This window comes from Dipodomys merriami, unplaced genomic scaffold, assembly GCF_024711535.1.
Source record: "Dipodomys merriami isolate MVZ:Mamm:240054 unplaced genomic scaffold, mDipMer1.0.p SCAF_44, whole genome shotgun sequence".
In the NCBI taxonomy this organism is placed as follows: Eukaryota; Metazoa; Chordata; class Mammalia; order Rodentia; family Heteromyidae; genus Dipodomys; species Dipodomys merriami.
The window spans coordinates 1,254,263-1,269,902 of NW_027206002.1; the positions used below are offsets into that span (position 1 = coordinate 1,254,263).

General features: G+C 45.6%; 1 protein-coding gene across 1 annotated transcript; it reads left to right on the forward strand.

Annotated features, from left to right (window-relative positions):
* The first annotated feature begins 407 nt into the window (after window positions 1-407).
* On the forward strand, window positions 408-8,216 carry LOC138808023 (interleukin-4-like). Its single transcript, XM_069993988.1, has 4 exons — window positions 408-571; window positions 863-916; window positions 6,014-6,175; window positions 8,106-8,216. Exons 1-4 carry the CDS (start codon window positions 437-439, stop codon window positions 8,214-8,216), a joined length of 462 nt encoding a protein of 153 aa, XP_069850089.1. The 5' UTR covers window positions 408-436.
* Window positions 8,217-15,640: the final 7,424 nt, after the last annotated feature.

Sequence of the window (15,640 nt, forward strand, 5' to 3'; positions counted from 1 at the left end):
CCAGGAAAGATGGTAGTAACACAATTCGGACACCTGTGGCCTCTTCCTTGTATGAAAAGCAAAAGCCAGCACAACTGCTAAACTGATAAGATTAATCTAAAGACCAAATTATGGTGTAATTTCCTATGCTCTAACTTTGTAGTTAATTTTTAAAAAAAAAAAGGTTTCATTTTTCTACTGGTATGATTTCATAGGAACATGTTACCTGTTTCTCTGAGGCATTTTTTTCTCCTGGAAGAGAGGCGCTGATTGGCCCCACCCCTGCCAAATGACTGACAATCTGGTGTAATGAAAATTTCCAATGTAAACTTATTTTCCCTCGGTTTCAGCAATTTTTAAATCTATATATAGAGATATCTCTGGTCAGAATTGCATTGTTCGCGCCTCCTGATAAACGAATCGCCTCACATTTGTCACCGACGATAGAGATCTCTTGATGGGTCTCACCCCCCAGCTGACGGCCCCGCTCCTCTTCTGCCTGCTAGCATGGACGACCGCCAGCCCTGCTCACAGATGCGACAATGCCTTGCGAGAGATCATCAAAACCCTGAACACACTGTCAGGGAGAAAGGTGAGTAGTCTATCTGGCACCATCTCTCCCGATGATCAGATGTTAGCTGTGGGTCGTTGTAGGCCATGCAAACTGAACTGCTGAGAAAAAGATGGTACCTGTCCATGGGAGGGGGGGGGGTAGGATGGGGAGCGAAGTAAGGTTCTCTCCTGCCTACTTTCTTTTTTGGGAGGGGGAGATTGCAAGAAGTCTTCTTGAGGCGAGGGAGTGACACGCAGGATTGTCAAGGATTTATCTGTGGAGGTGGAAGTTCATTCTGTCTTTTATTCTTTCGTCCCTGCTTATGCCAAGACTCCGTGCACCGAACTGACTGTAGCGGACGTCTTTGACTTTGCTGGCCCCCAGGTAAGAAAGCCATCCTGTGGGCTGCTTGTGCGGATGAGGGACTTGAGAGAGGAGAGCATCCACAAGTGTGGAAACCAGAAACTTCTCTAATTAGAAAGCGGAGCAGCCCACATAAGGCAGTGGTGGGTTTTTTTTGCACAATGAGAATTTTTGAGTATGTTTTGGCATTTCTGGTTTCACTGAACTGAAAAGATGTGTGTGTGTGTGTGTGTGTGTGTGTGTGTGTGTGTGTGTGTGTGTGTGTGTATGTGTGTGTGTGTCTCTCTCTATACACACACACACACATTTATATCTGTATTTGGCCAAGCTAACTCAGATCTGGTGAAGGAAAAGCACTTTGGAGTTTTAGCCAACCTTGGCATCATACCAAGAACACCAGAGGCCTGTTCAATGAGACGCTTTCTGTGGCCAGGGCATTTTGTAAAAACCAGATACTCTCACAAACACAGATTTTGAGATTACAGGCCCAGAGAGCTTTCACTTTGTCTAAGAGACTTCATATGGCAACACAAAATGGTATCAGAGCCTTCTTCTTCGACAGTCTGGTCACCAAAGAGGCTCTGGGATCTGGGGCCGGCTTGCCGCGAGTCCCCTCTGAACAGACCTGCCGCACACAGTGGGTTCATCCCATCCCTGCTTCTGCTTGGGCATCTAGCCTTTCTGCCTCCCTCCCTCTCTCTCACCCCCACCCCCCACCCCTCCATCTGCAGTGGGAGGACATAGATGTGACAACTGATAGTGCATTTTCTCCGACAAACACATGACTACAGCCCTATCGATAGCTCTGAGCGCTGCAGTTCCTGTTTTCATGGAAACACACAACTGAGAATGAAAACCCCAAAGCCTCGATTAACCAGGGGTTACTCCTAACTACCTGTTTTCTATAGGTACTAGATGGGCAACTTGGGCAGGCTGTGAGGCCGGGGGGAGGGAGGGCGCGTGGGTCCACAGCCAAGCACCCAGGCCACGAATGGGGTCCATCTTGCTTCAGACATTTATTTTTCACTATCTCATTTTGTTAAAGATTATTCCAGGACTCTAAGGCCAGATGAGTTTCTGAAGGACAATACATACACATACAACTTAACTCTGTGCGTGTGTGTGCGCGCGCGCGTGTGTGTGTGTGTGTGTGTGTGTAACTTCCAAGTCCTTCAATTTAGATGGCACCTACTGGGGTGTGCCTTGGCTCTGCAGAAGCCTTTACACTGCAGAGAAGATTCTAGCAAAGCTGAGGGAAGCCAGGGAGGTGCCCCGAGAGAGTCCTGAGGGTCTAGAAGGACAGACCTATGGTTTTCATTCTGACATTAACTGGCTATATGGCCTTTGGCAATTCTGAGACTCAGTTCTTTGAGGCTCAGTTTCCACATTTGAAGAGATGAAGGTGATTTGAAGGATGGCTGGAATCCATCTCATCATCATCATCATCATCATCATTATTAATTTTTGTTGGTCCTGAAGCTTGAATGCTCTACCACTTGAGCCACAGTGACACTTCCCGTGTTTTCTGAGTGGTTTATTGGAGATAAGAGTCTCATGGACTTTCCTGCCACGCAGGCTTCAAACTGCAATCTTCAGATCTCAGCTTCCTGAGTAGCTAGGATTATAGGTGTGAGCCATCTGTGCCATACTGTGCCTCTCCAGTTACAGTAAAGGCACAGACTGCAGAGAAGCAAGGATTCTGAAGGCCAGCCGCTGAAACTGTTGTCGAAGCTGTCTTGACTGTAAGCCTGGGGCAACGCATTCATTTTGTGTGGTTACTAGAAGGCTCATTTCCTCTCACCTCTACCCAGGCTCTTCTCAGTTCTCCTTCACCTTGCTTACCACACAATACACAGGTCCTATACCAAATCCACACACTTTCCTTAGTGCTCACCTGTCACACAGGCCTGGCCCTTCACGGCTTCTAGTCCTCCTGGAATTAACCACCTCCTTTCTCCATTTTCTTTCCCGCTCACATTGCTGTTTGCTTAGCTGTTAGGATGTTTCTGAAAAGGAAAAGACTATTATTTCATAAACCCCACTAAAGTGTCGTGTGGAAGTAAAAGGCACTGTTTCGGAAGGTGAGTTAACATTCCAAGTCTAGTGTTGATTTTATTTCTTATGGGGAATAAGCCTTCCAGAATTTTCTGAGATGAGCAACAGTTGCTGGAAAGAATATATCTTGGACTTCACAGGCTACACTTGTCTGGCTGTTACTGAAACCAAGGTTGTTTGGGCAAGAGCAAAGTAGGAATGAGCAAGGACTTTTTCGGTGGAGTTATTTCCTATATACTATAGAGAGCTGAAGTTCATAGATATTAGAGAGCTCAACTAGTTTTGCCTGCTTGTGTTCATAGCACTGGCTGATTGGGTTTGGAGACAATGATAAACAATTACCAATAGGACTAAATGTTCATAGCTCTGATGGAAGCCAGTTGAGAACTGAGTTAAACGTCTACACAAGCCAAGTCTGGTGGCTCACACCTGTCATCCTAGCTACTCAGAAGGCTGAGATCTGAGGATTGTGGTTCAAAGCCACCCCGAGCAGGGAAGTCTGTGAGAATCTTATCTCCAATTAACCATCAGAAAACCAGAAATGGAGTTGTGGCTCACAGTGGTAAAGCAATAGCCTTGAGCTGAAGAGCTGAGGGATAGTGCCCAGAACCTGAGTTTAAGCCCCATAACCAAAAAAAAAAAAAAAAAAAAAAAAAAGTCTACCGAAGCCACTATAGCACAAGAAACTTCCTAAGTGGCTACTTCCTTCCGTTTTGTTGAGAGGAACAGGTTTGCTTGTGGTATGGGCCCTAGATTGACTTTGAGTCATTTTCTGAGAAGTTATGAATGGCCAGGTTGACTGGGTTGTCAAAGTGCCTCTCTGAGCCTTGGCCAGACCTGCCTGCCCCCACCCCCCACTCCATAGAACATAAGAGCCCCACAAATAGGTGGACAACATCTGGCAAGAAGTCAGAAGGTAGGATAAAGTGTTATCCTTTGGCAGCAAAACCAATCAAATTAAAATTTTAAGGCCTTTGACTGAATCTACCTTTAGAAAGAGTTCCTTTAAGTTTTTCTATTTGATGCAGGCTCCAATGTTATCTTTGTTGCCTTTAGATAGTCCTTTGAAAAACTATCTTGAGCCAGGTGCTGGTTCCTCACACCAGTATTTGTAGCTACTTAGGGGGCTGAGATCTGAGGACTGCAGTTCAAAGCCAGCCGAGGTAGAAAAGTCAGTAAGACATTGATCTCCAATTAGCTAGCAAAAAGCTGGAAGTGGAGGTGCGCCAGCTTTAATGCAAAAGCTAAGGGAAAGTGCTAGGCCCCAAGTTCAATCCCCAGTACTAGCCCATGCACACACGTGTACACACATGCCCATGTGTGTGCACACATGTATCCTGACAGTCAAGGAGCAGGGGACAGATAAACTAGGGTGCAAATACAAAATGAGTTTTTAAATGCAGATTTCAATCAAATGTTCTTAGCGACTACTGAATGACCTAGTGTACATTAGTTAACAGAACAGTAACAACAGCAGATTCCTAGTTTGGAAAAAAAAAATGTCTTAGAACAGCCTGGGAAGCTAATTGCTGAAATATTAACTGTATGATATCTCTGGCTGGCAAGATAGGAAAATTCATTTTTGTTAAAAACAATACTTTGATAGTCAAGATAAAAAGTCAGTAATTGTAAGAACTTAAAATCTGCTTGGACGGTACCTCTTCTGGAGTTTTCCAGAATGCTCTCCACTGCACTGGCTCAGCAGGTCAGAGTGGGGTCTCTAACAAACTCCTGAGGAGCGACCCTGGACCACAGCAGCAAGGGCTGAGGTCAGGTTCCAGTGGAGGCTAGAGATAGCTTCTGAACCCCCTAGAAACAGAGCTCACGCTGAGACCCCTCTCCAGGTTCTAGGGATGTGGACAATGAGAGGCTAACCCAGTCCTGGATGGATGGAGACACAGCCCTCTCTCCTTGCTTGGGGCTGTCATCCTAGCTACTCAGAAGGCTGAGCTCTGAGGTTCACAGTTCAAAGTCAAGCCTGAGCAAAGAAGTCCATGAGACTCTTACCTCCAATTAATCTCCCAAAAGCCAGACATGAAGCTGTAGTTCAGGTGGTAGAACCCTAGCCTTAAGCATAAAAGCTCAGGGACAGTGCCCAGGCCCTGAGTTCAAGCCATAGGACCAGCCCGCGCGCGCACACACATACTCACACAAAAGTTTCCTTCGTGCACATTCACTCTTCTAAGTCTCAACATCCCCAGGAAGAGCCAAGTGCCCAGACTGCAAGCCTTCCAAGTTCTCAGTGTTTGCCACTATAAGCCAAAGGCCCCTTACAGAAGCTGAGGGCCTACTTCAATGGTGACCTCTCCCAGGAGCCTCCCTGCCCCAAACTGCTCACTTACCTCTCCACATATGGGAGAAATGTCTTCACTCCTCCCTTGGACCACAAACTTCTCCACAGCCACAGCTCTGTCACTGGGGTGGGCCACACGCCCAGTGCGGCCTGAGGAGAGAGTCCACTCATTCAGCAAACATGGCTGATCTTCAGGGCAAGCCAGTCACAGGCATAAGAGCAAATGCCTAAGAGCTGATTCAGGTGCCTTGTGTGGAAAGAACTCCGACGGCCACGGGCCGCAGACACAGATGATCTGAATCGGCTTCATTTGAGTTCTCTCTTCATCAAAACCCCCAAGGGAAAAAAGAACAACAGTTAAAAACAAAAACAAACAAACAAAAACTGGGAGGATCCAAGAGACAAAGTGTGCTTGAGAGAGGTTGTTTATAGAGATTTGTGCCAAGTACTGCTGGCTCACACCTGTAATCCTAGCTACTGAGGAGTCTGAGTGAGATCTGAGGATGGCGGTTCCAATATAGCCTGGGTAGGAGAGGGAGGGGGAGAGGGAGAGGGAGGAGAAGAGAGAGAGGGAAGGAGGGAGACAGAATTTTGTAACGAGCCAGGGCCTTGCTTTGAGGCCTGAGGATATGTGAAAATTGATTTACAGTTGGGCAAAGTCACCTTCTCTATTTGTCTTCCTGGAAAGAAGAAATCAGGAGGACAAAAAGAAATCTGCCATGTTGAAAACAAGAGCCGGCCATGGCGATCTGTGGTATTTCTCTTTATAGAACACATCTGAGATGGAAAACCTCTGCCGGGCTATGACTGTGCTTCAGCAGACCTACCAAAATGGCAGTGAGCTGACTCAGTGTCTGACCAGACGCAAAGAACACGACATTCTCCATCATCTGAGAAGACTCTACAGGGCGCTCTACAGCAGGGTCACGTTGGTAAGCTACACTGTTGCTGCTGCTCTGGTAGAAAGTAGCCTGGCTTCCAAGCCATCTTCCTTATGAGTTGTGGTGCTCTGATCAGCCACCTGCATTCAGCAAGTGTTTGTTGAGGCTCTTCAAGCACCAGGTTCTAGGCTGTTCTAGGCATCAAGGCTGCAGCATTAAAGATAAGCAGGCGATCCCCACCCTCAGGAAATGTTTGACTGGGGGACTTGGAAGACACAAGCCTTGGTAATACCATGTCTAGTAGTGATTATGCTTTGAAGAGCAACGTTAGGAGTTAGGAGCACAGGTCATGGGAGAGAGGATGATTTATGGGAGGGGGTGACATTTCTGAGCAGACACTGGGGTAAGGAAGCAAGGCCACACAACTAATGCACAGGAGGACTTGCCAGGCCAAGGTTCTTAGGAGGACATGACTTCCACCTGTTCAAGGGGAGGGAGGGGCGTGGTTGGAGGCGTGGCTCAGTTGGTAGAGCACTAGCCAATGAGCTAACTCAGCAGATACCGAGTTGGAGTCCTGGTCTCTGACCTAAAAGGAAAACGTGTGGCTGGATCAGAGGAAGCAAGGGAAGACTGGTGGATCGGTCCACATGAGCGCCTTTGGATTCTGCCCCCCAGGATGGTGGGAAAGATCTGCAGTACCGAGCAGGGCAGATGATGCTGTCATTTGTATGATTTCCAGTGATCACTCCAGGGCTGTGGGCCTGGCTGAAGTGGTAGAGCACCTGCCTAGCAAGCCTGGGGCCATGGCTCCAAATTCCAGTACTGTTAAAAACAAAACAAAAAACAATGCTGGTGTCAGTGGTTCACGCTACTCAGGAGGCTGAGATCTGAGGATGGGGGGGTCCAAAACCAGCCCAGGCAGAAAAGTCTATGAGATTCTTATCTCCAATCTGCCCACCCAAGACATCTGGAGGCAGAGATGTGGCCCAAGTGGAAGCATTAGCTAGCCTTGAGCAGAAGCAGCTAAGCAAGAGCAGGAAGCCCTAAGTTTAAGCCACAGTACTGGTGTGCATGCGCGCACACACACAGTCAGACGGAGAAGATTCCTTAGGTAGATGCCACTTAAAGTATAAATGTTTAAGGTATAAGTGAACAGAGAATGGAGGAGATCTAAGAACTGAGCCCAAGGGAGAAGCTAGCAGAGAGTAGTTAACTGGTGAAGTGGGAGAAAATGGGAAAAAGTCTGGTGCCCAGAAGGCAAGTGAAGACACTCTTCTAAGGACAGAGTGACCAACTGTCACATGTCCTGCAAGTCACCACGATGCAGACTTGGAATGGCCATGGGACTGGCATGGTGGAGGGTGGAAGGAAGAGGGGGTGTGTTTACTGCAGGCCAGGCAGCCATGCAGAGGCGAAGCACCTTCCTCTGAGTAGCTTCTAGCTGTGACATACCTCTCCAGAGACTGTGGCACTTCTGAAGGAAGACAGGTCCTGGTGGCAAAGTAACTAATTCTGGAGGTGTAAGTAGCATGTACCAAAAGACAGGCAAATCTTAGCCGGCGCTGGTGGCTCACACCTGTCATCCTAGCTACTCTGGAGGCTGAGATCTGAGGATCACAGTTCAAAGCCAGCCCGGGCAGGAAAGTCCGTGAGACTCTTATCTCCAATAAACCATGAAAAAACCGGAAGTGGTGCTGTGGCTCAAATGGTAGAGCACTAGCCTTGAGCTGAAGAGCTGAGGGACAGTGCTCAGGCCCATAGTTCAAGCCCACCCCACCCCCAAAAAGACAGGCAAATCTTGGAGCTGACTGACAGTCAAGCTAGACTGGAGGCCTTGGTCTGATTACTGTTCAACTGGCAAATGACAGCACTGGCTGGACCAAGCTGACAAACTTGGCTGGACAGATAGCAAGGGTAGAATGCTTACTGATCCAACTTAATGAAACGTGGGGTTCTTTTGTGTTCATTTGTTTGTTTTTAGAAACACTGTCCTGTGAATGACTCCACAAAGAGCACATGGAAACACTTTTTGGAAAACCTAAAAAGGCTGATGAAGAAGAAATATTTACAGTGTGGAAGCTCGACATTTTAATTTATGTGTTTTAAAAAGCTTTATTCTTTAGTATTTATATATTTATAACACATTATAAAATAAAATATATGTAACTCTAATCACAATGGCATTCAAAGAACTGGCTGTGTTTATTTTACAAGTGAAGTTACAGTGTGTAACTTTTAGGGATATTGGTTTAATTTACTAAGAGGTCATAAATGGCATGAGAACAAGATGGAAAGACGATTTTCTTCTTAAGGATTACCTGTCCTTCCCTCCCTCCCTCCCCAACCCCTTCTTTCTTTCTGCCAGTCCAGAGGCTTGAACTCAGGGCCTGGGCAATGTCCCTGAGCTTATTTTATTTTTATTGTAAAGATATTGTACAGAGGGGTTACAGTTACATGAGTACATTTCCTAGAGAGCATGTTACTCCCTCCCCTGAGCTTATTTTATTTTGTTCAATGCTAACACTCTACCACGCCACTTCCAGCATTTTCTGTTTATGTGGAACCCAGGGCTTCATGCATGCTAGGCAAGCACTCTACCACTACGCCACATTCCCAGCCCAGATTACCTTTTCTTACTGGGGACATAATAGCAAAGATAATTAAAGAGTACAAGGCCTTATAAGATACAAATGCTAAGACACCTTGCAGAGTGAGTCCATGAATCATATCATCACATATTTCTGAGCCAAAAAAACATCTGGGCTGGGGTTTGGCTCAGGAGACTGTTTTCTTGGCATGCACAAGGTCCTGGTGTTTGATCCCCAGGGATTGGGAAAAGGAAGAAAAAGGGAAGAGAAAAAGAAAGAGAATCAACTGTATGCTTCCCCTTCTTTCCCGTGGAAATGTTATACTGAATCTACAGAAAGAAAAAAAAAGAATCTTCACATGGCTCATGGTACTTGTCTCTACAGTGAACAATATTGAAAGTCGTAATAATGCAAATTCTCTTTGATTCTCCAATCTTGGGACTAACCAATCAAGTCATGGAGAACTTAACTATGACTGAAGAACAGACATTAAATGCTATTGATCTGACAAGATAAAAGATATAACTGAAAATGGTTGGAGGTCAGAGCAAGCAAAGAAGGAAGTAGGTAGGAGCCCGGTGCTGGTGGCTCACGCCTGTCATCCTACCTACTCAGGAGGCTGAGAGCTGAGGATCATAGTTCAGAACCAGCCTTCACAGGAAAGTCTGTGAGACTCTTATATCCAAAAAACTACTCAGAAAAAGCCAGAAGTAGTGCTCTGGCTCTAGTGGTAGAACAAAAAAGGTCAGGGACAGAGCCCAAGTCGAGAGAGAGGGGGGTGGGGAGGGAGGGGAAGGGAAAGGAAGGGAAAGGAAGGGAAGGGAGGGAAGGAAGAAAGAAAGGAAGTAAGCCAGTAGGGCACAAATATCCCATAATTTCACAGGGAAGGGAAACCTGATCAAAGCTGAGGCAAAAAGAACAAGAAAATCGGTGGCATAAGCCTATAATCCCAAGAGTTGGGAGGTTAGGATGGGAAGGTGGCTCAGTAGTAGAATGCTTACCTTGCATGCATGAAGCCCTGGGTTCGATTCCTCAGTACCACAAACAGAAAAAGCCAGAAGTGGCTCTGTGGCTTAAGTGGTAGAGCTCTAGCCTTGAGCAAAAAGAAGCTCAGGGACAGTGCCCAGGCCCAGAGTTCAAACCCCAGGTCTGGCAAAAAAAAAAAAAAAGAAGAGTTAGGAGGCTAAGGCAGGAAGAATGCAAATTCTAAGCTATATACAAGAAAAACAAATACCTCGAGCCCCAAACTAAATAACCCAAGATAGCTTGGTATTTAAAACCCTGAAAGTACTAGAATTCAAAATAAGTTACTATGAAAAGGGTGCTGAAGGGAAGCCAGGTGTAATGGCACACACCTGTAATCCCAGCCACACAGGAGGATCGCTTAAGTGCATGAACTCCATGAGTTTGAGACCAGCCTGGGCAACACTGTAGACTCTGTCTCAAAGGACAAAGCAATCACACAATCACACACATACAAGCATGTGTGCACACATACACACACACACACACACACACACACACACACACACACAACCATCTGGAAGAGCTATTATAAATGAGGTAAAACTTCATTTTATAATGAGAAAATCAGGATATGTGTGTGTGTGTGTGTGTATATATATATATATATATATATATATATATATATATACACATGTATTTTTAAATTTTAAAGTTGATATGTAAAACATAGCTGGTATAAGAGTGATCATGAGCTGACTTTTTTTTTTTTTAACCAGTCTTGGGGTTGAACTTAGGGCCTGGATACTATCCCTGAGCTTTTGCTCAAGGCTAGTACTCTACCACTCGAGCCTTGAGACTTTTGTAAATTAACCAGCAAAGAAAGCCAGAAGTGGCAGAAGTAGGAGAGCACTAGCATTGAGCCAAAAAAGCTCAGGGTAAGCACCCAGACCCTGAGTTCTAGCCCTAGGACTGGCACAAAAAAAGGAAGGAAAGAAGGAAGGAAGGAAGGAAGGAAGGAAGGAAGGATGGAAGGAAGAATGGAAGGAAGGAAGGAAGAGGGAGAGAGGAAGGGAAGGAGGGAGAGAAAAAGGCATAGCTACTTTGGCAGTTCCTCAAAAGGTAAATATAGTCATGATCCAGAAATTCCAATCCTGTACATACATGTCTCCACAAATGTTCATAGTAGTATTACTCATAAGAACAAACAAGTAGGACCCAATGTCCATCATCTAGGGAATGGATAAACTGATGTGGTCTATGCGGTACACCACATGGAATATTGACAGTAAAAAAAGAACTGAATTACTGATACATACCACAGGATGAATAGACTCTGTAAACATATGTTAAATGAACTAAGCCAGATACAGAAAGCCATATATGGTGTGACTCCACGGGTATGGAAAGATTCCATGAGTATTATAGGAAATACCAGAATAGGAAAATCTGTAGAGGCAAAAACAGAAAACCGGTTGCTAGGGGCTAGAGTGGTGGGCGGAAGAAGGGAGTTATGATAATGGCCATAGTTTCCTTGGGGGATGATAAAACAGTCTAAGACAGTGATGAAGATAGTGATGAAGGTTGCATGCATGATTCTATGAATAGGCAAAACAACCGCTGTATGGTTTGAAAAGAATAAATTAGAGCCTAGTGTGAGTGGCTCATGCCCATAATCCTAGCTACTCAGCAGTCTTAGGATCTGAGGACACTGGATTGAAACCATGAGTCTGTGGAGGTAAGAGAGACTCTCATTTCCAATTAACCACCAAAATCCACAAGTGGAGCATGTGGCTCAAGTGTTAGATCTCCAGGCTTAAGTGGGAAAAGCTAAGGGATAGTGCCCAAGCCCTGAGTTCAAGCCCTTATATGGGCATTCACAGGCACACACACACACACACACACACACACACACACACACACACACACACACACACACACACAAGGACTTAATTTTACAGTGTGCAAATTATATCTCAAAAAGGTGTGCTTTGAAAGAAATTAAAAGAAGACAAATAAACCAAAACCAACTGTGACCAAAATTTGCCTCAGGAACTATGATCTCTGCAAGAATCTGGATCTAGTCACAGGCAACAAAAAATAATACTCATACTAACATTACACCTAAAATATATAACATCTTTTTTAACCCTTTCAAAATAAGGGGGGGAAAATCAAAAGCTTTAAGTCTCACCCTGACCACAGCCAGTTTCGCCCTGCCCACATAAAATACCAACCTGCCAAGGGCAATAAATAACTAAGAGTTATGAAGGCTTCTGAGGGCCATTGGAGATACACACTGAAAAAATTTAATTTCCTCTTCTTTGATTGAAACTCATTTGCATTCAATGGCGAATGTGAGCTGCAGTCTGCCACAGGATATGAGTTGTGGGTTACACTTTGTGTGTGAGACGAGGATGACAAAGGGAAAGTCTGTCAAACAGAAAGATTGAGGATAGCCACAGAAAGGCCAGGGGCAGGCTCTGGTTGGTCTGTCACAAGATAAGCTTCAATGGTCAAAATGCAACTCTTACTTACTTCCAGTCTGGGACTTCTGAGCTATGGATTTAAACATCCAACAATAAATCTCTGACTACCAAGAAGAGAAAACCAAATGAGTGAGCAGAGAAAACCTGAGGATTAAGTGAAAGTTACCATGATGCTTGTGAGTTGGGCAATAGCCACGGAGATGTCTATGTCATGGATTGTGTGCCATTGACAGCCAAGGCTGAGCTACCCCTCCCTGCCTCCTGCCCATCAGTTACCTCTACTGTTGGCCACGGGGTAAATTATGTCTAACTGGCATCCGATAGTAGTTTACTGATTGGGTAAAAGGAGTAGGGGGGTGGAACTCACGTGGCTCTCCTGTATAGCTGTATATCTTTCATTGAAAGATTTTTTTGGGGGGGTGAGGGCTACAAATAGAAATGCTGGCCTCTGACCAAAAAAAAAAAAAAAAAATGCCTTCAGGAACTCTCGTCTGTGACATGGACTTGGACTTCAGTTTTTCCTTCATGCTCTGCCAGGTCATCTCAGTGGGCATCTCAAGGTACCCACATCAATTGCATCTCAAGGCAAAACATAACCCTCAGACTCTCTAAGGAAGCCAAGCCAGGCCTGACCCGTCAACACACAGGGTTAGTTTCTCAGTTCCCGCCACCTTCCACTCAGGACAAGGCAGGGACTCTCTCTAGTCTCAGGGCTGCCATCTTGCTAATCTTGAGGTTTCATGCATCAACTCAAGGGCAGGTTCCATTTCCAAATCCTCTAATTGGTCATCGTGCCCACGTCTTCCTGTTCTCGTAAGGGCCAGACATGTTCCTGAAGGTCCCAAAGTGCCTGTCTTCTAATTCATCCTTCCTGCCATCTTCAAGCTGTCTGTGCCTTGTTTCCTACTAGCTGGTATTAAATCAAACAGAAAGAGGTTCAGGTATTTTGTGCTCTTTCTGCACATGGGCTGCCTAAACTTACCAGGCACCATGAATGTGTGTGTGTGTGTGTGCGTGCGTGTAGGTGTGTACACATATATACAATCTCACTGGTTCAAGCAAATGATCCGAATAAACAAGGGAATTATTCTCAAGGCAATGACTATTTTAGCCTCCAGGGTCTTGGCCTATACAGCGTCTGCTCCCCCCACTCTTTCTTTCCTGTTGTGGCTTTTCTAAAACACAAACAAGAGAATGACCCACACCAAACCCTTCAGTGCCTCCACGGTCTGCAGCAGGACCCAGCTACTCTCACCACCCTTTCTAGATTCATTAGTTCTCATCCCTTCTGCTCTTCTTCCTGCATACAACCCATGCACAAGGCTTCCAAGCCTGCTCCCTGCTCCATCCGGAACCATTCAACTGCAGCTAGACTTCAGTCAGCCCTTTCCTGGATCAGTGGCCTTTTCTGACCCTTGGGCCAAGTAGACCTGTGGGATACCAGGCCAGCTGCAAGAAAAGAATGTTGTATCCAGCAGCTCACTGTTCATTCCTCTACAGGCCCGATTGCTATTCCCCATGAACATGGCCACCCCCTCTCCTGAGGAAGGTGGTGAGTTCTCCAATAGAACTTCCTAGCTCCCAACATAGGGCAGGCAGGCTTTAAGTCAAGATATACAATAGTAACTACGAGCCACAGAAGATACACACTCAAAAGAAGGCAGTGTTGTTGGAGGCTAGTGGCTTATGCCTATAATCCTAACTACTTAGGAGGCTGAGATCTGAGGATCAAGGTTTGAAACCAGCCTGGACAGACAAATACATGAGACTCTGATCTCCGATTAACTAGCAAAATAAAGCCAGAAATGGAGACTGGGCTCAACTGGTAGGGTACCAACTTTGAGCAGAAAAAGCCAAGCAAGAGAATAAGATCCTAAGGTTAAACCCCAGTACTTGCACAAAAGAAAAGACAGAAGATGACTTGAGAGGCATAACTCACAGTGGAATAAAAATCAAGGCTAACTTCAAATTTCTGTGATGACTCTAGTACTTTTAGGTTAGGTTAGGCAATATCCTCTTGCTAAGATTGGTATCGGACTCTGAGAACTACTTTATTCAGTTGAAAAGTCCCAGCTATATTCTTTGATACAACTGGAGAAATAAAGCCTTTGATTACCAACTAAAATTTCCCCAGGCCTCTAAAAAAGGGATTGGGGGAAGGGGAGTAGGTGTGAAAGAATGTGTGATCTGTCATATTCTTTAGTCAGAGCCATAAATGTGTTTGGGTAAGACAATCTGATGTTCTGATAGTGTTGATAAAAGTAACCTGAAGGTTGGGTCACAGGAAGCCCAAGATAAAGGCTGAGAGGAAACTGGTTGTTTTTGAAGTAGCCTCTTCATAATCATTTTCCCACACATTAGTTCAAACTTCCGAAGGTAGACCCAATACCTGATTTGCTTTGCAAATGAAAGAGCTTAAGAAGGAGCAATTTCAGCTAACACTGTAACCCAGGCAGGTGGAGGCCCATCTTTCAGCTCCCGTGGCTTGAGTGGTATTAACTGTTCCTCTTAGGCACAAGCTCACTGTAGTCTCCTCTTATTTGCACACGGCCTTGTCTCAAAGACGGGCTCAAAGTGATTCACTGGAAGAGACTAGGACAGAAAGCAGTAAATTGTTATTAGGACGTAAGAAATGGTGCCCAAGAGTCAGACAGAGTGGAGATGAGGAAGATTTGACAGTCCTGGTAGTGTAAACACAGTGAAAGCACATCTTTTTACCTAGGTGTCAGACTTGACAGGGAGTAGTCCCTTAGACTGATACTAGGCTGGAAGAGATTGCCATGGAGGGTCTTAAGGAAGAAGATTCGATGGATCCATGCTCCCAGGCCATAGGACAGCAAAGAAAAGTCACGGGAGCACCTTGGTGGAGAGCAAGGGGTGAGCTGCAAAGGCGGCCCTCAAGCCTCCAGCCAGCCATGGCAGGCCTTGCATGTCATCATGTTCTATACCACATGTAGGAGCTGGGTATAAGCTGGCATCTGGGAAAAGAGAGCAAGGCCTAGAATGGCCAGAAGAAACTCCTAGCTATGCAAAAATCACACACACACACACACACCCTTAACAGGAGACACACACACACACACACACACACACACACACACACACACACACACACACACACACACACACACACACACACACACACACACACACACACACACACACACACACACACACACACACACACACACACACACACACACACACCCTTAACAGGAGTCAGGTGCCAGTGGCTCACACCTATAATCCTAGCTACTCAGGAGGCTCAGATCTGAGGACTGCAATTTGAAGCCAGCTAGAGTAGGAAAGTCTGTGAGAATTATCTCCAATTAAACACTTAAAAAAAAAAAAAAACCAACAAGAACAGAAAAGCCAGAAGCGGAGCTGTAGTTCAAATGGTGGAGCACCAGCCTTGAGCATAAAAGTTTAAGGACAGCACCCAGGACCTGAGTTTAAGCCCTTGGACAGGCACGCAT